The 24,168-nt window shown below is 35.5% G+C and overlaps 1 protein-coding gene across 1 annotated transcript; it reads left to right on the top strand.

The window, feature by feature from the left end:
* The first annotated feature begins 71 nt into the window (after window positions 1-71).
* Window positions 72-23,914, top strand: LOC127877821 (uncharacterized). The gene is made up of 7 exons (XM_052424080.1): window positions 72-547; window positions 4,921-5,000; window positions 6,532-6,638; window positions 9,105-9,180; window positions 9,506-9,570; window positions 14,246-14,339; window positions 18,942-23,914. Exons 1-7 carry the CDS (start codon window positions 255-257, stop codon window positions 19,160-19,162), a joined length of 936 nt encoding a protein of 311 aa, XP_052280040.1. The 5' UTR covers window positions 72-254; the 3' UTR covers window positions 19,163-23,914.
* Window positions 23,915-24,168: the final 254 nt, after the last annotated feature.

Raw genomic sequence — 24,168 nt, 5'->3', positions numbered from 1 at the left:
ACTTATATAATATTTTCTTAAGAACTCGCAAATATTAAAAATTTCATTTGCAATCATGAAAAGCCTATGAATAGCTAGGTGCAGAAATTAATCGGGCACCTGTTTCCGGTTCTGTTGCTCGGGTAAACATCATTTTAACTCGCATACAACTGTTGGTATTTAAATTGAAAGTATTTGCAAAACAAAAACAACACCACGAAAGCATGTAAACGTACTCAACAAATAAATAGTTGCAGTGCCTTAAACTCAGTGAAATGGCTACAGGTCATATATTACCAGGCTATGGCACTCCAGTCACTAGATTAAAGAGAGCTCAAAGTGCCTTCCCTTTGGATAGGACTAAACTTAAGGAAATTGCAGAGAGAAACGTTGGTAAACTAGAGAGAAGAGATTTGGAGAGTATACGGGAGAATGCTCGTAATGCTTGGTTAGCTCCAAACTATCATCCAACCACTTATAATGCATTTCATCATTATTTACAACTGGATGAGCCTACTGAACCTCGTCCTTCGTCACCAAGTAGACGTCATAAACCTCACCCAAAACCGTGAGTATAACTAGAAATTGATTTTTGTTGTTCTTTGCTGAATCTAATATTTTTATTAATAAAAAACCATATGCGTAAAATCACTGAAATGTATTATCCAACATGATTATATAGATCGGTCTTACAATATGCTTATCTTCTCAGCATTCAGATATGTTTCAGCCCTAGTTGCTATAATCCAACTTCCAGCTATTGACCCTCCGGGTCGCTGTACCTATGTACTTATAAAAGCTTAGAGCATTCAAGAAGAAATAGTTTCAGCTCCTAAAATAATCAGTTTTTAAGTTTTTGAGACCTAATCATGTTCCTTAGAGTTTCATAGTTTCCCACTTCATCAAAAAAGTGTTGCCCCAAAATTTTGCCATTAAACATTTGCCTTTTTTGGTTAATCATTATAAATATTGAACACAATTTAGAGATAATTAAATGATAACGTTGGCTGAAAATTGGGTTAGCAGATACATTTTACAAAATTTCTAAATTCTTGTTAAACTTTGTATTTATATTGAGTTTCATTTTTTTTATAAATGGTGATGACATTGCCTGTAGACTGGTGCATTATTACATAACTGCTGGAGGACATGTGTTACTCAAAAACCCATGTTTATTTTAAAAATCTACTTTACTTAAATAAACAGAGTTCCCCTGAAAATCTAATTTAAATCATCATCATCATCCAGTGTAAGGGTCGAAATCCATATTGGAATGTCGGAAACTTTGTGTAAAAACTCTGTGGTTGCACGATAAAAAAGTTATAAAGTGTGGTGCAGTGCTGGTTAAAACTATTTACAAGGTGACAATGGTCTATTGGCTGGATGAGAGGGCACCCAGGCTGGCTTGGAACGCCTCTATCGTTGTGCAGTCGGTGGTTTGGGTTGGGAGGCGGTTCCAATCGCTAATGGTGCGTGGGAAGAAGGAGGCCCTGCAGGTGGTGGATGCTTCCATTTTCTGACTGAAGCGGTGTAGGCCCCTGGTTCTTCTGTCTGAAAGATGGAGTGCTTCTGCTGCCCCAGAGACTTCTTCCAGGTGATGATGGATTCTAAAGAGCAATGCCAGTCTCGCTAGGTAGCGTCGATGTTGGAGTGACTGCCAGCCAAAGTCTTGCACCATCTTTGTGACGCATCCTGGCGTATGGTCAGTGTAGGCAAAATTCACAAATCGTGCAGCTTTACGTTGGGCTTGTTCGAGTTTGTGTATCTGGGCCTTGGCTTGAGGTGTGGGATCCCATACTGTGGATGAGTACTCAAGTGTTGGCCTGACCATAGCTGTGTAGGCAGTGCTCTTGACCTCTTTGCTGCAATCGCCAAGGTTGCGTCGAATAAATCCCAGGGTTCTGTTAGCTTTGGTAGTTGTTATGTCCACGTGCTTCTGCCAGCTCAGGTCTTCACTTTAAGTGACTCCTATGTATTTGCTGCTGTATGCGGTCTGTAAGACTTGGTCATGGAGAGTGTTTATGGTGTTAATCAGATTTCTTCTGTTGGTGCATACTCTGATGACAGTACACTTCTCCGGATGAAAAGACATCTGCCATTTTTTCTCCCACTCTTCCAGCGCTGTGTGGTCCTTCTGGAGGCAGTCAGCGTCTTGTTGGTTCCTGATTTCTCAGAGAAGTAGGCTGTCATCAGCAAACAGCTTGGTATCGGATGTGGTGATACAGTCAGGGAGGTCATTTATGTACGTCAGGAAGAGTAAGGGTCCAAGCACTGTACCTTGGGGGACGCCGGATAGAACGTCTTTCTCTGACGACATCTCTCCATCTAGCAGAACCTTCTGTTTCCGGTTGCTGAGGAACGACTGGATCCATCTGGCTGTATTACCTCTGATTCCGTAGTAGTTAAGCTTATGCATGAGGCGTTTATGGGGGACTTTATTAAACGCCTTGGCGAAATCTAGTTGGATCATATCTACCTGGCTTTTGCCTTTCAGCTTGATGGTGATTGATTGTATTGTCTTGATTAGCTGTGTTTCACACGAACATTTGGAACGGAAGCCGTGTTGGCAGTCGGAAGGAGTCTGTGCTGAGCGTAAAACTACATGACAGCTATGTATGATGTGCTTCATTATCTTTGAGCACTGATGTAGGAGAGACTGGTCTGTCATTGGACGGTATCTTTCTCCCTTCTTGAAGATAGCGATGACATGTGCATCTCTCCAATCTTGGGGAACAGTGCCAAGGTCGTGGGAGAATTGGTATAGCCTGGTAAGGATTGGTGCTAATTGGTAAGCGGCTAGTCTGAGTAAGGCAGGGTTGATGTTATCTGGTCTTGATGCTTTATGAATTTTTTGCTGAGACATCTTCTTAAATGAAGAAATAATTTAAAAGGGTCATAATTAACTTTTTACAAAATTCTGTAACCAGTCAAAAACTTGTTTAACCAGTTGGGAAACACACAGAAACTATTACTTAGACATCCCAATTTCAAAGTAAACACATGAAAGTTTAATGATAAAACCTCAAAACATATAACTTGTTAAAGTTGTTGTAATGTTACAGGAAGGTAGACACTAAAATCAATTATTACAATTTAAACAAGTTAAAATTGTATGTTAAAGTAAAATAAAAACCTAAATAAATGGCATTGATTAAAACTGTAATTTAAAAAAGTCGTTTCAAAACACAATTAGTGACTTCTATGGGCAGCTGAATTTTTAAGTGTTATGAACAATACAAAAGTAATTCTTAAAAACAGAAAATAAAATTAAACATAATTAATGACAAGTAGAAAAAAAGGATTTCAACAGAGACTTATGTTGTTGTTGTTGACATGGTATATATATTATTAAATTAATTTAGGTTTGAATTAATTATTTTCGTGATGAAATTATTACTCTGTAAGAAATTTGTTATATTCAATGTCTGCACAATAAAACTGAAAACAAATCGTGATGGAAGATATTTACATGTAGGTCTAAAGTTCTGTAATTCAGCATCAGATTTCTTTCAGCACCAATTTCTGATTTCAGCTATTGAATGGCAGCAACGTTACTCGATAGGAACACTAAGTAAATATTGATTAAACAGAGCTGTATTTAGAGTTACTGAATTGTACAGTGGATAACAAGAAGATAGAGAAGTGATGAATGCAGGTTTCTTGAAAGCATTGATATCTCCAATGAATAAGCACAATCATATTTAGTAACTATGTAGTCGGGAACATTCATTATAAATTAACAGTTGGTACATTTATAATTCATTTGCCAACTTGATCAATTTAGGGGATTTATCACGAAATTTTCTGTATAATTATATCATAAATAAGCCACTTACGACCACAACCAAGTATCTTAAATCTGGATTTACCAAATCTTTTTATGCCCCTGGATAGAGAGATCGGGGGTATATTGTTTTTGGCCTGTCTGGCATTGTATGTGTCTGTGAGTGTGTCCCAAAACTTTAACCAAAACTTAAACCTTCGTCATAACTTTTGCAATATTGAACATAGCAACTTGATATTTGGCATGCATGTGTATCTCATGGAGCTGCACATATTAAGTGTTGAAAGGTCAAGGTCAACACCATCCTTTAAGGTCAAAGGTCAATAAAAAAAATCAAAACTTTTACCAAAACTTTAACATTCTTCATAACTTTTGCAATATTCAACGTAGCAACTTGATATTTGGCATGCATGTGTATCTCATGGAGCTGCACATTTTGAGTGATGAAAGGTAAAGGTCAAAGTCATCCTTCAAGGTCAATTTTCAAATATATGGCTTCATTTATTATGCCCTGGATTGTATGATTGGGGGTATATTGTTTTTGGCCTGTCTGTCATTGTATGTGTCCGTGTGTGTGTGTGTGTGTTCCAAACTTTAACCAAAACTTTAACCTTCTTCATTACTTTTGCAATATTGAAGATAGCAACTTGATATTTTGCATGCATGTGTATCTCATGGAGCTGCACATTTTGAGTGGTGAAAACTCATGGTCAAGGTCATCCTTCAAGGTCAAAGGTAAAATAACTTATCCAAGGGAAGTAATAGGCTTTCAGTGGAGATAATTATCTGTAACTGCCAAATGATAAAAAAATAAAATAAAATCAAAGCGGCGCAGTAGAGGGCATTGCGTTTCTGACAAACACATCTCTTGTTTTTAATTTTGGAATTTCAAAACAATTGCTTCATGATTATTTGAACTCCATCAATATTATATATAATGTTCTTATATATAATATTCTTTGAATAAATAGCTTAAAGTACATGTTTTAAGTAACTTTTAAATGACATATTTACATGTGAAGGGTTCAAAAGAACTCTCACAGATTGACAAATTGACAATAATTCCAAGCAAACTGATCATTTATTTTTTTTAGAATTTAACAATTTAAAATCGTTTTTTATCATGATGCATAATGAATTACTGATACTGATTTCAGCGTGTTCCTTATAAATCGTCTTCATTATGTGCCAGGCTACCACAACCCTGACACCACCGTTGGAAAGGAAGTCTTTATGGGTATGATGAAGTTATCTTTAATTTAAAATTATTGCTTTTGCTTTATAGATTAATGTATTTGATCTTCATGATTGTTTTTACATGTATAATATGTATTAATACAAAGAAACAGCCTATTTTTATGCCCCCGAAGGAGGGAATATAGTGATCCCACTGTCCGTCTGTCCTTCCATCACACTTTTGCGTTTAGGTTTCGAAAAATGCTCATAACTTCTATGTCGCTTCAGATGTAACCTTCATATTTGGTACAATTACAAAATACAATTTATAAAGAAATTCCCATCTGGCTTTAACGTTTTCTTACTAAAACCTCGTTAAACAAATATAATACGAACAATTCCTATGGTCAACCATACATTTCGCTTAATTAAATTTTGAGCCTGGGGAGCCCTGTGTGCAGATCACAATAACCAGAATTATTAATGCACCTACATGTATTTTTAGTTATTTCCCTTTGTTTATTTTGTACTTCATTTATTTAAAGGGATCTTTTTACATTTTGGTACATTGACAAAATTGAAAAGTTGTTTCAGATTCGCAAATTTTCGTTTTAGTTATGATATTTGTGAGGAAACAGTAATAGTGAACATTTACCATAGTCTAATATAGCCATTATATGCATCTTTTGACAATTTGAAAACCTGAAAATTATAAAGTGTTGCAACGCAAAACGATTGAAGAATTTGGAGAGTTTTGTTGTTATAGTTTAATTTTGTGAAACTACGAAGATTGCTTATATAGAGTATAAAATATGTCTCTTATATATACAATGTACTTGGCAGGATGGCCGAGCGGTCTAATTGGTTTTTACTCCAGGACTCCAGGGGTCACTGGTTCGAGCCCTGCTGCGGGCTACTTTTTTTCCTTTTTTTAAGTTTTATTCTTGATTTTTTATTGGAGCTTTTTAGATCCAATGTTTACATTTATCCATATAATGCATTTAATGACAAACTTCAAAACATGTCAAAATCTGTGAAAAGGCACCTTTAATAAATTTTTATAATGATTGTCCACCAATATCAATGTATGTCTCTGGTCACATTTTGGCGTGGGCATCCATGTACGATCGGCAGATTTCTTGTTCTTTTAGAATATATCATGCATTAAAATGTTTGAGACTGAACACCACAGAATCAAAAATGCCAAAAAAACATACGTTATTTTAGATCATTTCAATTATTTGTATCCTGTCTTGATTACATACCTGAAGTATTGTTCTGTATTCATTTGATGTTTACATTAGCTGAAAAAAATGAATCTCAAGTTAATTTCCTGGTACATTAGCTGCCTTGTACTTGAAATAAAATATCAGGTGCCATAAATGTCTATGCCATTAATATGATCATATGCTCCCAACATCATGCGTGGGTGAATAAATATCATGTCACAAGCAAATCAAGTACCTTACATTTTAATGCCATACAACTCACATGCTCTGAATATCACATGCTACTAGTATCATTATTCTAGAATAACCAATTTGTTAAGATATTCTCTCATGCACATTTACTCATCTTTTGTTCACCAATAGTTGATGACAGCTATCCTGAAGAGGAGAGACAGCTGAGACGTCATCAGAGGGAGAAATTCAAGGCCATACCACACAATGGCGCCATAGACCAGTACAACGAACCTTATGTAAGCATGACTTGTATTTACATGAGCAGCACTGTGGAAAAATGGAGCTTAATGCATGTGCATAAAGTATCGTCCCAGATTAGCTTATGCAGTTCTCACAAGCTAATCAGGAACGAAGCTTTTACCTTTTTTGGTATTTTTTCCTTGAAAGGAAGTCTCTTTTTACAGAAATGCAAGTTTTAGCCGAATGTGTTGTTCCTGATTAGCTTGTGCAGACTGCGCAAGGCTAGTCTCGGGAGACACTACACACATGTGTTCAGCCCCCTTTTTTTGCTCACCTGAGCACAACGTGCTCATGGTGAGCTTTTGTGATCGCCTTTTGTCCGTCGTGCGTTGTCCGTTGTGCGACGTCAACATTTGCCTTGTTCACTCTCTAGAGGCCATATTTATTGTCCAATCTTCAAATTTGGTCAGAAGATTGGTTTCAATGATATCTTGGATGAGTTCGAAAATAGTCATGTTTGCTTGAAAAACATGGCTTCCAAGGGGCAGGGCATTTTTCCTTACATGGCAATATATGGCTCTAGAGGCCACATTTATTTTCCGATGTTCATGAAACTTGCACAGAAGATTTGTCCCACTGATATCTTTGATGAGTTCAAAAAGGGTAACATTTGCTTGAAAAACATTGCTGCCATGGGGCAGGGCATTTTTCATTATAGGGCTATAATATGGCTATAGTAAAATCTTGTTAACACTCTAGAGGCCACATTTATTGTCTGATCTTCATGAAACTTGGTCAGAAGATTCATTCCAATAATATCTTGGACGAGTTCGAAAATGATGCCGGTTGGTTGAAAAACATAGCCGCCAGGGGGCAGGGCATTTTTCCATATATGGCTATAGTAAAACCTTGTTAACACTCTAGAGGCCACATTTATTTTTCCAATCTTTATGAAACTTGTTTTGAAGATTTGTCCCAATAATATCTTGTTATCTCAGGTGAGCGACTTTGGGCCTTTCAGGCCCTCTTGTTTCAGAGTACCGCTCATATCTATTTCTTTGTTAATAAATGTTTTGATCCACTGGGGCCTATAAATTGAAGCTTAGTAATTCCTATTTATATAGCGCTTACAAAGGCTAAATAATAAATGGCACAGATCACTGTGGGGATGTGGGCCTCTTCTTATTACAGTGAATTACCAGTCAGGTCCAAAATGTTGATCAAACCTAAGCTTCTATGGTCTGTAATATTTTTATGCCCCCAGAACATAGGTTCTGGGGGCATATTAAAATCACAATGTCCGTCAGTCATTTAGTCGGTCAGTCAGTTAGTTCGTCGGGATTAGTTTCCGCTCAATAAGTCAAGCAATTGTCATCAGATCTTCTTCAAACTTCATCAAAATGTGTAAGGCAATAACATATAGGTCAAGTTCGATAATCAGCCAAATTGACATACACACTCCTGAGTTATGGCCCTTGATTCATCGAAAAATTTGTTTTTTTCTCGTTTGCGCTCAATAACTCGAGAAATTGTCATCAGATCTTTACCAAACTTCATAACAATGTGTAAGGCAATAACATCTAGCTCAAGTTTGATAGTTGGCCAAACTGACCCTGACACTCCTGAGTTATGGCCCTTGAATCATCGAAAAAATGCGTTTTTTCTCGTTTCCGCTCAATAACTCAAGCAAATGTCATAGGTTCTTTGCCATACTTCATGATAATGTGTAAGGTCATAAGATCTAGGTCAAGTTCGATAATCGGACAAATTGACCCAAACACTCCTGAGTAACGGCCCTTGAATCATAAAAAATTGAGTTATTTCTCGTTTCTGCTCAATAACTCCACCAATTGTCATCGGATCTTCACCAAACTTCATAAAAATGTGTAAGGCAATAAAATCTAGGTTAAGTTTGATAATCAGCCAAATTTACCAAGGCACTTATGAGTTACGGTCCTTGAATCATAAAAAAATTGTGTTTCCGCTCAAAACATGCTCATAACTTCTATGTCACTTCAGATGTAGCCTTAATATTTGGTATGCATGTGTATATGGACAAGGCCTTTCCATACACACATAAATTTGACCCCTTTGACCTTGAACTTAGGTTCCACGTTTAGGTTTCTAAATCTGTGTTTAGGTTTCAAAAAGCATTTTTTGGGGCATATTCTTCCGATGGAGACAGCTCTTGTTTATTATTATACTGCACATATTAAACGATTATGTTATTATATCACAGACCATTTTTTGTAGTAGAAACATAATTCTTCTGAACAGCCAAGCAAAGTGACCTCTGTGTCCATTTACTCTGATGAGGAGTCATAATATCACTTTATGAGACCATGAAATCTTGTGTCTTTATAGCAGACATTGTAGTGCAAGCTGATCTGGAGCTTCTCTGGTGGCAAAAACTCTAGCATAATACCTCTTCTTAGATAATGCGGCTTATAATTGTGCATGTGTTGTTATATTTATTTGAATGCCTCTGAACTATGCCCAACATTTCACTGTGTTATTTCCAGGCTGCCCTCACTGAATCTGTTGGACCCGTAGAAGGATGGGGAGCCCAGGCTTGGATGAAAACTGCAGACGACAACTGTAAGTGTTACCATGGAAACAAGTAAAATTAAATAGCATTTTGTTGAAAAGATGTGAGCAACTTGAAGCAAATGTCAAAATACCCATTTAACAACTGATTGATTGTAATAGCCCTTGATAACTTAAGAGTTTTTACCTTGGTAAGGTGTTTACATTTGTTCATGTATGTTTTATATGCCTGTGTAAGTGTCAATGTTTGATTTTCACTTTTTGTTCATTTTTGCTAGAAGTTCACTTAAAACATTCTATATAGAAGGTAAGAATGTGAATGTAAAGACTCTGTATTTACATAATTTGAAAAGGACACATGATTTCATACTTTCAGACCAACATGAGGTTGTTAATGCTATTAGAGACTATAGAGACAAGGAGCTGTTTCCCGTGCCAAAGGTACGTGAACATTTGGTTAACCGTGATCTCTATGATTGGAGCAGCCAGACAGAGTTGTCTTCAGTTATTTATTATTATCATATGACCTTTATATGCAATTGTAATAAAACTTTTAGTGTATGTGTAAGCTTAAAGAGTAAAATCTTGTATACAAAGAACATTAATTTTTTAATGTTTGTGTTCAACATGCCGACCATTTTTCCAGATAGAAGTTTAACTCTATAATATATGCATACAGCAATATTTTTCAAATTAATGTTTTCATAAGTATGATGCTTTCCTGACTTTTCTATTTCTTAAAATGCAAAGGCAAAAAACCAGCATAATTTCAAAATAAGTCTAAATTAGTCTAAATATGGATGTTGATGAGGCCTTGACATCAAAATGCCTTTATTATGTTTATTTTTGTACTGTGAAAAAGGCTTTCTGTGGGCATATAATCTTGGCCAAGTTCAATCATTAGTCTGATCAACTGAAACTTTACTGAAGTTTTGCCATTGAACCATCCCAAATTTGTAAAATTATTGTTCTAGTCATTAACTTTAGAGTGCCAGAACCAAGTTTTAATAGAAACCTAGCCAGGGATTGTAGTGCCTGAACCAAGTTTTAATAGAAACCAAGCCAGGGATTGTTTTCAATGCTAGTCAGGTAAAGGGCAATGTCACTTTTACTAAAACATTGCAAGAATAGAAATGACTTAAGTGGATTGAAGTATTGCATTCAAACATTGCAAGAATAGAAATGACTTAAGTGGATTGAAGTATTGCATTCAAATTCTCTGTGTAGGTCGCTTATCTGCAGACAAAGCTTGAGATTGTATTTGGGTCCAGTCAGATCAAGGTCAAAGTCACTGTTACCAGAAAGAAACAAGTTTTTTTTTTCAAAAAAATGTAGGTGCTGCTTTGAATTTGTTTGCGCTGGTGGCTTACATGTAGTCTGAGCATGTAATTGCATTTGAACAAGTTGGTTAAGATTGAAGTCACTGTTACTAAATTAAATAAACTGGTTCTGCTTAATAACTTATGTTTTTTGAAGAAGATATTTGGCTGAAATGTTTGTGTTAGGAGCAGACCTAGCATGTGATTGCATTTAGGGTAATAGGCTTACGGTCATGGTTACTAAAATTATAAAAATGGTTTCCACTCAATAACTTGAGTGTGGGTGTTTGTATTGCTCTCATTGGTATTTTGTGTTTAGGTAGACTTGCAAACCTATCTTGGGTTTCTATTTACAGCCAGTTGGTTCCATGTCATGGTCACTGCTACTTTAAAACAACAACGGTGTCCACTTTATTCCTTTATTCGCTTCTCACCAAGGCGACCCAGGTTCAAATCCTGTTCTGGGCAGCATGTGAGTTTGGTTGGTGGTAACCGTACAAGACAGTTTTAGTTTCCTCTGCTTACTCTAGCTTCCCCCTACAACACAAGATGACATCAAAATTGAAAAATCTATCAATAACAACAAAAAAGCTGGCAATTGCTGCATTAATTCAAAATTTGTCTCAACTTTTGTGAGTCTATTAAGTTAATAAGTTAGGAGTGCTAGGGACCACTCAAGGTTTGTGCATATTTGCTCTGGCTGGGGAACACTCAAGGTTCGTACATATTTGCTCTGGCTTGGAAAGGACCCCATAAACTTTGAAATACACACATACTTTATTCCTTTGCTTATGATGCTGAAATTGTACTGAACTTATGTTCTTTGGCACTGCACAGGTAAACAAAGCTTGGAATTGAAATTTGAAACCAGTCACCCATGCCTTTATGCAAGCGTATTTTTCAGTGTTTTTGATTGCATAGTTTTATTGACAAAAAAATGATTTATTTAAGGACAGAATAATATCACATCAGTTAGAGCCAATATATACTACCAGTTTGATCTGCTGATACTGATTCATTGCTCAAAGCTTATGCTATGGTATTTTGTAAGCTTTGAATCATCTATGATTGTAATTCATGATTCATGTAAAATTGTTTAATCTTAGAGTGTTTCATACCAGAACGATACATGTGAGAATATCTGCACAAGTTTTTGTGTGCCACAGCATTTTCTGGGTGAAAACAAATTCATCAATGAGGATGATCAAAAGCGACCGCAGACAGTGGTATCTCAACAGGCAATGTATATGAAACCAGCTGATGAAACCAACGAAAGTTATCCAGAAGGTGATACAATAAAGAAGACTGAGACTGTAGCACATGAAGGCCATGATATGAACACAGCGACAGAACACAGGGAACAATACCTAGAGGTGAAATCTGTTATGGAGGAATCTGTAGCCGAAAAGTGGCGTAAATGGCAAGAGAATTACAAGAACATTCTCATGAAGCACTCAGCTGAAAACACGTGGACTGATAAATGGAGGCAAAATAATGGAAATGCATGCTCTCAGAAAGAAAAAGAGCCTGGTTGTGATGCTAATGTTCAACAAAGTAGCTGTCAGGAAAAAGTAAATGATAAACGCTCTTTGTCAAACATACCCAAAACAGCTTATGGTCCATCAAATGAAACCAGTTCTCTTACTGTTACTAACAAGGGTCTTTTTCAAGGCATATGTAACAAAAGTAAGAAACAACCAAGTGAACAAAAACATACAGATAAAACTTATGTGAAACAAGAAAGACCAAAAAGTGTCGTTATTTCTTCAAAACCAAACAAACCAGTTTTGTTGGCTGCAACAAAAGCTCAGACAAAAAATATTGAAGTTAAGAGCCATTATACAAAAGTTATGGATGCACACATATCTAAAAACCAAAACAACAAGAACACATATTCTCAGAACACAGTACGTCCATCGTCTAAGGCAGAGGATAGAAAGGTGTTCATAAACAGACCTCAGAGTGCTCATGCTTTGCAAAGTGCTCAAAATGAGAAAGGAAAATTCAAACAAAACTTAATTAATCCAAACGTTGCCAGCAAAGTCATGAATAAGGTAACAAATGCAGACATTTTTAAGAGTGTTATTCAGGGACCAAAACTTTCAAGTAATACCTCAAAACCTAATTATGTTAATCAGTCAGTATCAGTTACTGGCGAACCCCAGAGACCATCTACATCTGACGCTCTGAAAAATAATGAAGTATTTGAGGCAATATCCAAGTCATCAAATCCCAAGCATGACAAGAATAAAGAGCAAAAAGATGATAAAGTACTCACTGTACAGGAAAAATGTCAATTAGGTAATGTCTCTGAGAAAATCAGAAAGGATTTCAGTGATAGAGTTGTACCAGCTGTAGCTGAGAAAGCAGGCCTTTCTGACAAAGAGGAAGAGTTGATGCGACAGATAATCGACAAATACATTCTAGAGAACTACAGCAATGGTGAATGGCTACACTGGGTGCATGACAAGTCATACCTCACTCAGGTGAATGTGTGTAAATTGATGATAGCTAGTTAGTCTCCATACAGGTGCACTGTGCCATCAATCTGTCATCTTGTGTCTGCAAGTGGCATACAAAAGGTGGTCAGCTAGCGTTACAGCAAAATTGTTTGCCAGCCATACAACGAAAGTGTCTGCTAGAAGTATAGAAAAAGTGCCAGCCAGTGTTGAAGCAAAAGTAGTAGCTAGCTTTGCAGCAAAAGAGTCAGATGGCATTTCAGCAAAAGTGTCAGCCAGCAATGACATGTGAAAGTGTCAGCTAGCTTTTGCATTCAAAAGTGTCAGCTAGCTTTGGTTACACAGGGGACAATATCAGCTAAGTCTAAGTTAGCCCATACACTACTCTGGGAATTGGTCTGCACAGGATTAGTTAGTGTTCTTCAGACGGAGTGTGTCTGCACACCAGTCAGCTACATGTAGTCAAATGGTGAATGAGGCTGTAGACAATAGGTGCATACTTGTGTTGTAATTAGTTCTTTTGAAAAGGTTCCACTTTGCAGTTCTATTATCTGATTGTTGCATGTTCACTGCATTTCACCATTTTATTTCACTTACTATACAATATTGATAATTATTTTCTTTGCAAATACTGCAAAGCTTTTAAAATCTGGCAATTGATGCAGTGTAATGTTTTAAATAACACTCAATGAAATAAAAAGGAGCGATTCTTTTGATTATGCTTACAAATGTCTTTGAAAATTCTGCAACTGCTGATTGAAAATGCATAATCTGTACAGCCATGTGTGACAGACATCAGGTTTGCTCAAAATGTGTTGTAAATGCATGGGTATAGATGTATCTTTCACCAAATATTGCACAGCATCTTCTTCTGTTCAACCATGTACCACCATGTCCATTTTACAAACTTTTGTTATGAAAATATGAAAATTCATGATTAATGTTACTGTTGTGTATTGTTCACACCAGTATTACATGTTTGATGCATATTATTGTTTTAGTATTGCTAGCTATGTTGGTAATTTAATGAATAAGATAAGTTTTGTAATAATAAACATAGTTTTGGCTAATCTTGTTGTAATTAATGTTTTACTTATTATCTGTGTCATATTAACGTCTTTCCTAAACATTCTTGTCCTTCTCTTGTCTTGTACAAATAAGTGCCATTATTTATTATTTAATGATCAATGCCTGACATGATTTACTCAAGAGTGTTTGTGAATTATTACAATTGTTAAAATACCAAGACTGATTTAATACATAATTCAATTAAAATAATTAATTTGCTGTTGTTATTTTACAAAATCATAACATGTTGCTTCTGATTGGCTGTTACAGTCACCAGCTCCACCTCCAATCAGTGATGCCACACCCCGACCACACACTGCCATTCCCAGCATGCATCGGTGGATGAAACAAGCAGGGGTCAAAGGTCTGTTTTCTAACTTGCATCATTTTCCAAGCAAGTTATTTATTATGTTATTTATGTGGCTTAATTAAAAAAGTGTTAATTATTGCTTTTTGTGCTCCGGCCATGATAATGGTGATGTCACACAATCAAAGAGTGCAATACCGCACACTGGGACACCAATGTCATGCAATATTCCATTTATTATATACCTTCTTATGATAAAAAACACATAAAAATATATTTAAAAATAATGAATCTATTTGAAATCAGTACATTAGTGAAAAACAACAACATATCTCATATGAAAAGACTCAGAGGTTGAGTAGGAAGGTCAAACTTGGAGAAAAGTATGAGGAATTTTGAGTCATGTTGGATTAGGTCTTTAATATGTTAATATAAAGTAGAACTACATCTAATATTTTATGTAAGCGTATTAGTTATTGTACTGTTTGCCAAGTCAGAAATAAAAGCTTTAAACTGTTATCATTAGAAGTATTATAAATTGGATTATTGGTAAAAAAATGTTTATATTGAATGACCTTCATTAGATATCATTATGATTTACTTGCTAGAAAGATAAAAATATCAGAAAAAAAATATTTCAACATAAATTTAAGCTTCTAAGATGGTGAATGTTTGCCTTCAATGCTGTTTGAAATTAACATATATTTTAAAGAAAATTTAATTTAAGAAATTCACGAGTATTTGTCCACAAGATTTGCATCATTTTTGAAGACCAAACCTCATCTTACCATTGTTGGATGCTTCTAATATTTCTATTCAGAATGAAAATAATGCTTACAATTATTTAAAAGAAGATTGAAGTGTACTTATCTAATCTTTCTTCAATTAAGCCATATTTCTTCCTTTTTGTAAACTAGCAATTCGACCCGCTATCTGGAAACCTTTATCCTGATGCAAAGGGCATTTTTTCGGTACCTTTTGCAGCTGTAATTTTTATGCTCCCCCCAAATTTATTTTGGGGGGAGCATAAAGTCGCCGCTTCGTCTGTCCGTGTGTGTGTGTGTGTGTCTGTCCGTCCGTGCAAAATTTTTGTCCGGGCTATTTCTCAGCAACTAATGACCGGAATTCAATGAAACTTTATGGGAACTTTCACTACCAAGAGGAGATGTGCATATTATCAGCAGGTTCTGGTCGTATGATTTTTCACAGAGTTATGGCCCTTTGAAATTTTCCATTAACTGTACATATAATGCAATTCTTGTCCGGGCTATTTCTCAGCAACTAATGACCGGAATTCAATGAAACTTTATGGGAAGCTTTACTACCAAGAGGAGATGTGCATATTATCAGCCGGTTCTGGTCGGATAATTTTTCTTAGAGTTATGGCCCTTTGAAAATTTCCATGAACTGTACTTATAGTTCCATTCTTGTCTGGGCTATTTCTCAGCAACTAATGACCGGAATTCAATGAAACTTTATGGGAAGCTTCACTACCAAGAGTAGATATGCATATTATCAGCCGGTTCTTGTCAGATTAATTTTCACAGAGTTATGGCCCTTTGAAATTTTCCATTGTACATATAGTGCAATTCTTGTTCGAGCTATTTCTCTGCAACTTATTACTGGAATTCAATGAAACTTTATGGGAAGCTTCACTACCAACAGGAGATGTGCATATTATCAGCCGGTTATGGTCGGATGATTTTTCACAGAGTTATGGCCCTTTGAAATTTTCTATAAACTGTACATATAGTGCAATTCTTGTCCGGGCTATTTCTCCCCAACTACTGACTGGATTTCAATGAAGCTTTATGGGAAGCTTAACTACCTTGAGGAGATGCGCATGTTATTTGTGGGTTCTGGTTAGATTATTTATTTAGAGAGTTATGGCCCTTTGAAATGTTTAAGTTGCTAAACCATCCATCGTATTATTTTGTCCAAAGTTATGCCCCTCAAGACATTTCCTTTTATCTGAATATATAGTGCAATATTGTGACAAAAAACCTCTCTCCGACGGTTTCTTGTTTCTGTTTAGAATGAGAACAATGATTGCAATTATTTAAAAGATAATTTAACTTCTTTTTCAAATCTTTCTTCAATTGGACCATGTATTGTCCTTTTTTAGCTCACCTGATTGCTCAGGTGAGCTTTTGGGATTGGTCTTTGTCCGTCGTACGTCTGTCTGTCTGTCTTAGTCCGTTCGTCCACATTTGGTTGTCAACACTATAGAGGCCACATTTCTTGTGCGATCTTCATGAAACTTGGTCAGAAGATTTGTCTCAATGATATCTCGATCAAATTGGAAACTGGGCATGCTGGGTAAAAAACTAGGTCACTAGGTAAAAAAAACAAAAAACCTTGTAAACACTGTAGAAGTCACATTTTATGTCCAATTTTCATGTAACTTTGTGAAAATGTTTGTCTTAATGATTTGTTGGTTGAGTTAAAAAGTGGTTCCGGTCCGTTGAAAAACATGGCCGCCAGTGGGCAGGGCAGTTTTCATTATTTGGCAATAGAGAAACCTTGTAAACACTCTAGAAGTCACAATTTTTGCCCAATCATAATGAAACTTGGTCAAAACATTGGTTTTATTGATATCTCGGACAAGTTCGTAAATGGTCCAGATTGTGAAAAAACATGGCCGCCAGTGGGTCGGGTAGTTTTCTCTATATGAATACAGTGAAAACATGTGAACACTAGAAGTCACATTTTTGGCCCAATTTTCATGAAATTTGGTCAGAACATTTGTTTCCTAGATATGAGAGTTGAGTTCGAAAATGGTTCCAATCCATTGAAAAACATGGCTGCCAGGAGGGGGGGGCGCATTTTTCTTATATTTATATAGTAAAAAAGCTTGTGAACACTCTAGAAGTCACATTTTTGCTCAATCATCATGAAACTTGGTGAAAAGATTGGTTTTATTTATATCTCACATGAGTTTGAAAATGGTCCCGATCGGTCAAAAAACATGGCCGCCAGGGGGGTGGGTCAGTTTTCCTTATATGACTATAGAGAAACCTTGTGAACACTCTAGAAGTCATATTTTTTGCTTAATCATCGTGAAACTTAGTCAATACATTTGTTTTATTGATATCTTGGATAAGTTGGAAAATGGCTCAGATTGGTGAAAAAAATACAATTTTTAGCTCACCTGATTGCTCAGGTGAGGTTTTAGGGTTGGTCTTTGTCCGCCGTCCGTCCACATTTGGTTTGTGAACACTCTAGCATTCACATTTGAATCTCAAGCATTCTTTATCAAAGTTGCTGAGAAGCTATATGGTCACAAGATCTCAGTCAAGTTTGATGATGAGCAAAATCGCATAGAAAATGACAAAATTATTGCCCTTAGATTGTCAAAATTTTCATTATATTATACAAAATCCCTGAAAAATGCTCTAGAGGTCACAATTTTGGTTCAGATTTAATTAATCATGGTCATAATATTTAATTTTGCAAGCAAAGTTTGATGTTTGGTCATGAGGGGTCAAAATATAGGTCACCAAGTCAAATCTTACAAAAACCTCGTAAACACTCCATACGCCAGAGTTTTGGCTCAATAATGATGAAACCAGGATGTTTGTCTGGACAATATCTAGGTCAAGTTTGACGTTTGGTAAAGATTGAATGAACCCACTCCTCTCAGGTGAGCGAACTAGGGCCATCTTGGCTGTCTTATTTAAGTAGCAACCTGACTTGGTATCTGGAAAAAAATTGTCTTTAATCTTGGGGGAGGGAGGCTATTTTTCCAATCCATAAACCCTTTAAAGCTATAATTTTCTTATCTAGCAAATTTTAATATGGCATATGGCTGGGTCATCTGTGTCCTATGGACATATTTTTAGAAAAAAAATGTGTTTAAATCTTAAATGGATGCTGTGGAACCTCCAATTCTGAAGCAACACAAATGCCAATGTGCACTAATTTGATACAAAAAAGGGTTTAAAATATCTGGGGAGCATGATTATAGTCGTTTTTTTCCATCTTTTAGGTACTATAAATACAGTTCTTTTTTAAGGCCTGCCCTTCGCTATTGCATTTATATTGTTTTACAAAATGCATTGGGTAGCAACTATCAGTTTTACGTATATTCTAGTTCTAGGATTTTTTGCATAATTTGTTTGCTTTTGTCTGATACTTGTATCTTTAACCAGGTTTTCCAAAGGAAAAAACTGGTTATTAGATTGGCGAATGTCGGCTGGCAGGCGGAACAAGCTTGTCCGGGCCATAACTTTGTCGTTCATTGTGAGATTTTAAAATCATTTGGCACATTTGTTCACCATCATTAGACGGTGTGTTGCACGAAAGAATTACGTAGATATCTCTATCGTTCAAAGGTTGAGTTCAAAGGTAAAAAAAGGCCATAAATGAGCTTGTCCGGGCCATAACTATGTCATTCATTGTGAGATTTTAAAATCATTTGGCACATTTGTTCACCATCATTGGACGGTGTGTCGCATGAAAGAATTACGTCAATATCTCCAAGGTCAAGGTCGCCACAACTAAAAATAGGTTTATTCCGAAACAAAGGTTGTTTTTTTAAACAATCAGTTCAGTTTAAGTTGTCTCCCTTTATCAGACTTTTTTTTCCCATTGAAAACCTGGTTTTGTGACAATTTTGTTCCTTGTTAAAATAATGTCATGGTTTTGTTACTGTTCCAGAATCTGAAGAGGTGAGAAAGATCCTGTATGGGGGTTACCCTCCCAGCACTATCCAGCCCCTGGGTAGCTATGGCAACCCATCAACGCTTGAACAACGACGGAACCAAATGATCGCCAATGTCCGCAAGTCTCGCTATGTTCACAAGCCCACACGTGGGGACTTTCTTATACACCCCGAATGGCCACCCACATTCATCCACCACCGAATAGATCCAATATAAATCATAGGTTTTTTTTTAAGTTGAATTGGTTTTGGTTTAAACTTTTAAATGTTTTTTTCTCATACACCCAGAATGTTGTCAACATTCCACCACCACAGATTTTTTTTAATTCTAAGGATTTTTGTTTCAGTTGATTTCTTTTTGTTTTAAAAATTTTAAATGTCTGCCATGTGTTTGACACCCATTCCACTAACACTTATCCAATCCACTAATCCTAGCATACAACCAACACAGACAAAATTATTATCTAATATGTATTAGTTTTTCTTCTCAATCATTATAATTGGAATTTTCTTTTGTTCAAGACATGTTTTTCCTGTTGAACCCTGAGTGACCCCTGACAAGAAGATACTGGTAATTAAAAAGAAAAGAGGCACAGCATACATATTGTTTATTCAAATAACTCAAAGAATTGATGAACAATAAACCTTAATGAATGTAGAATTTGAAGTTGTTATCATTGAAATGGATTCTTGTCTAATTCAAGTTTTTGCTGAGGAATTAACATTTTTTTTACATGTTTTTTGAGGATTTTTTGTAAAATAAATATTTCACCTTTTTAAAAAAAAATTCTTGAAGAATAGACTACTCTGAATTGCAATTCAAGATCAGTTTTACAGAATATATTACACCACTTAAATGTATGTTGGAAATTTCTCCTGTTAATAATTAAAGTAAATGGCATAATAAATCTCTTTAGAAGAATGATGGTAATTTTTATAAATGTATTGATATTCATAATCAAAATGCTTCTATTGTGAACAAGTAAATGAGTTGAAATAATACCATTTTGTAGAATTAGCAAGTTATGTATATTCAGATGCTGTGATGCTTTTGGTCTGCGTAGAACATTTTTTTATGCCAAAATGTTCTGTTATTTCGGAAACTTTTAATATGAATTGTTCCTTTAACCAATTGTGTTTGTTATTTTATTTAAATAAACCATTGAGTGTTAGTTATTAGTATTTAAAAAAGGTGTTATGCACGTAGCTGGTAGGAAAATAGCTATTTCTTGTCTTTTAAGTCGCAAACTCATTTTTATTTCAATGTTAACCATTACTCAATGTTCAAGTAGGTATGAATATTTTATAAAACCAGTATGTAGCATGTGTCAACTAGTCTTGTTATCTGTGGTATTTCTTGTTTGTTGTCTTGTTCTGTGTTCTCTAAGGCATTTGAAGCACTTTTTGTCATCTTTGCACTGTTACAAACCTGTTGAAGTTGGTTTATACAAACCTACATTTTACATTGCTAACATTTGTTTACTAATCTTTCTATAACAAGACTGTGTGCCGCAAAGTCAGTCACATATATTCTTGAGACAGATGCAACGGCTTATGTAAGATTGTTGATACTAATTGCTTGTTTCTTTGATGTATTAACATTATTAGTAATATAAACAGTGCTTTTAATTAAATAAATAACAATCTTATTTCATAACCCATTGTAATTTGAAATCGAAATGTATTATTTTCATGCATCATATTTTTTTCACATATCATAATTACTGGTACTGTAACTGCCATTCAACATAAAGATTTTATGTTTGCTAATAATGAATAGATAGTTTATGAATTGTATTTGATTGTTACAATAACTGTGTACACCTGATTTAAGGCTTAACATGTATTTAGTAGTTTTGCATAATATTTCCAAACATGATATTTTAGTTTTCACTGAATAATTTGAATGCTATATATACATTGTTTTGTTGATAAAGCAGAAATTACTAATATTTATCAGCTATTATTATGTATACGCTACTGGTATTTAAATGGTGCGTTATTACGCATTATAAGGTATACTTATCAGATTAATGCTTTAGAAGAATATCTATTTCTGGAGTATTAAAATTATATTATTTTCACGTACCTTTGTAAGAAATCGTTCTGTGAAAAATCTTTGTGTAAGTATTTTACTCATGAATTCGAACTTTCATGACAAAACACCACCAACTGAAAAAATGAGCTGGAGCTGTAAAGCTAGTCTGTAATTTTGAATGTTTATTATTGCAATCATGTTGACGGAGTCTTTATCAAGTGTTATTTGTATTGGCCTCTTTTAATCAAACATTGTTTCTACTTCAAACATGTTCGAGACACCCTATTGCGTTTGACACAAAATATTGTTGGTTGTTATTGTTTTTAAAACAAACAGACACTGGTTTGTTGTTAGCTCACCTGAGCACAACGTGCTCATGGTGAGCTTTTGTGAGCGGCTTTTGTCCGTCGTGCGCAGTCAACATTTGCCTTGTAAACACTCCAGAGGCCACATTTATTGTCCGATCTTCATGAAACTTGGTCAAAACATTTGTCCCATTGATACCTCGACTGAGTTCGAAACTGGGTCATGCTGGGTCAAAAACTAGGTCACTAGGTCAAAAAAAGAAAAACCTTGTGAACACTGTAGAAGTCACATTTGATGCCCAATCATCATGTAACTTTGTCAAAATGTTTGTCTAAATGATATGTTGGTTGAATACAAAAATGGTTCCGGTCCCTTGAAAAACATGGCCGCCAGGGGGCGGGGCAGTATTCCTTATATGGCTATATTCTCACCTTGTGAACACTCTAGAAGATGCCCTACATCATGAAACTAGGTTAAAACATTGGTTTTATTGATATCTCGGACGAGTTCAAAAATGGTCCAGATCGGTGAAAAAAAACATGGATGCCAGGGGGCGGGGCAGTTTTCTCTATATGTATATAGTGAAAACATGTGAACACTCTAGTCACATTTTTGGTCCAATCTTCATAAAATTTGGTCAGAACATGTGTTTTCTGGATATGACGGCTGAGTTCGAAAATGGTCCAGATCGGTGGAAAAACATGGCGGCCAGGGGGTGGGGCAGTTTTCTCTATATGTATATAGTGTGAACAGTCTAGTTGTGATAAGCCATAATGTTAAAGAAAGATAACCTTTACATACTTTCTAATAGTTAACTAATAGTTAATTCCCTTGTATAAACCTGGGACTTCTTTCATTAAATGTGGTGTACATAAAGACAGTAGTTTGCATGCAATTTAATAAACCTATGTCATTAAATAACTGTACATGTACTAATGCACTGTAGAGCCTTATCTTTGATCTTTACTGATAAGCCAAATTAACGCTCGATTGGTCATTGTCGGCTTGGGTACTACTTACATGTACCCCGGGTACTCTTTAGTATACTTACATGTACCCCGGGTACGGAAAATATACTTAATCGTACCCGGTCGATATTAGACTGTACCCGAATAGTATTTCCTCCCCAAATCGGATGTTGTAAAACGCGCTTTCGATTAACTTAAACAAACTTCTCTTTACAAAAACTGCATCAACATGCTTTTTGAGTATGAGTTTCGATAATAGAGAGGCCATATTACAGAAAATTGATATAAATGTCAATATAATTAAAATTTGAAAAAAATAGCCGACAACGACTGATTAAGCGTCAAATTTCCCGCGTACGTTTTAGTATATTTACCGTACCCGGGGTACATGTAAGTATACTTAAGAGTACCCGGGGTACATGTAAGTAGTACCCGAGCCGACAATGACCAATCGAGCCAAATTAACCTACTGTGTTTTGGTGTATTTAGCAGACTACTGCGCTATGAAACTGTTTCCATGGCAACCTTGTTATTTGGCATTTTGTAAATTAGAAGGACTCTTTTGATTGAAATAACTTTTGTAAATTCTTCTTATTTTTTACATTTGAGTCACTGGAGTTTTGCACTCTCCATAAATTGTGTTCTTTAGATTAAGTTAGACTTATTTTATAAACTAAATTTTTGAAGCAACTTCTAGACTAACAGTAACTAATATTTATCGTTTTTTTTGACAGATTGTGAAATTCTTTTTACATTCATTAAGGTATTTGCTGTATTTGTTCATTTTTAACGATGCATAGATTCTTTAGACTAAAGTTAGTTATTTTCATTAAAGCTGCTTTGGTTTTCACTTATAGATTAATTCTTTGAGTGTATTTAGGTGTATCTGACTGGACGTCTTTAGTTAATTGAATTACAACCAGTAAGTGTGTTAGAAATAAGCGTTCTTTAATTAGACTCGATAAATATTTCCGTATTACATAAGTGCTCACAAAGTTCCATAACTCGTAACCATCCCGTGACCGGTTCACTTGCGTAAGCGAACAAGACCGCCCTACCACAGTTGTTTATAGTAAAACATTGTGAATACTTTTAGTCACATGTTTAGTTCAATCTAAATGACACTTGCTGATCTTCACACATGGTGACAATCTTTATGAGCATAATATTTTTTGCTCATGGTGAACTTTTGTGATCACCTTTTGTCAATTGTCTGTCTTCCGTTGTGCGTCATGAATTTTTGCCTTGTTAACACTGTAGAGGCCACATTTATTGTTGGATCTTCATGAAACTTTGAAGAAGATTTGTCCCAATAATATCTTGGACGAGTTCAAAAATGGTTCCAGTCTGTTGAAAAACATTTCCGCCATGGGGCCATTTGTTGTTCATTCTTCATGAAACTTGGTTAGAACATTTGTTCTATTGATATCTTGGGCTACAAAGAACAGGTCATTTCTTTTTATCTCAGGTGAGCGACTTTGGGCCTTTGAGGCCCACTTGTTTTTGTTGATTCCTATTTTAATCTGATATTTCACCCACTGTTGTCAAAATACGTTGGAGTTGCTAGATAATTTGTTGTTTTGCTTTACTATCGTTTTATTAGAAGCAGACTGTGATATGCCTGATTATTCTTTGAAATAAAGTCAATTTAACTCCACAGAGTTGTTATTTCAATGTTTTCATACTCGTATTGCTTACTTGAATCTTATTCAACAGTTTCATGCTTAACTCTTTATTAAAATGAAGCTAATGTTGAAAGGACTTGTTCTCAATTGATATAATTTGTAGTGTATCAATAATTTTTTTAACAGATTAAAGTGAAGGAACTCAACTGTTCCAGTATAAAAACAATGTTTTGTTATGTCCGTGAAGGCCTTCTTTCAGGCTGTCCAGCTTCTTGTGTGGAGCATA

Source organism: Dreissena polymorpha, chromosome 4, assembly GCF_020536995.1.
Source record: "Dreissena polymorpha isolate Duluth1 chromosome 4, UMN_Dpol_1.0, whole genome shotgun sequence".
Lineage (NCBI taxonomy): Eukaryota > Metazoa > Mollusca > Bivalvia > Myida > Dreissenidae > Dreissena > Dreissena polymorpha.
This window is presented reverse-complemented; position numbering and strand designations above follow the sequence as displayed.

Coding starts and splice junctions, on each gene's coding strand:
- LOC127877821 (XM_052424080.1), top strand. CDS start 255: ATGGCTACAGGTCATATATTACCAGGCTATGGCACTCCAGTCACTAGA. Junction 6,639..9,104: donor ACCAGTACAACGAACCTTAT/GTAAGCATGACT, acceptor TGTTATTTCCAG/GCTGCCCTCACTGAATCTGT. Junction 14,340..18,941: donor GAAACAAGCAGGGGTCAAAG/GTCTGTTTTCTA, acceptor TTACTGTTCCAG/AATCTGAAGAGGTGAGAAAG.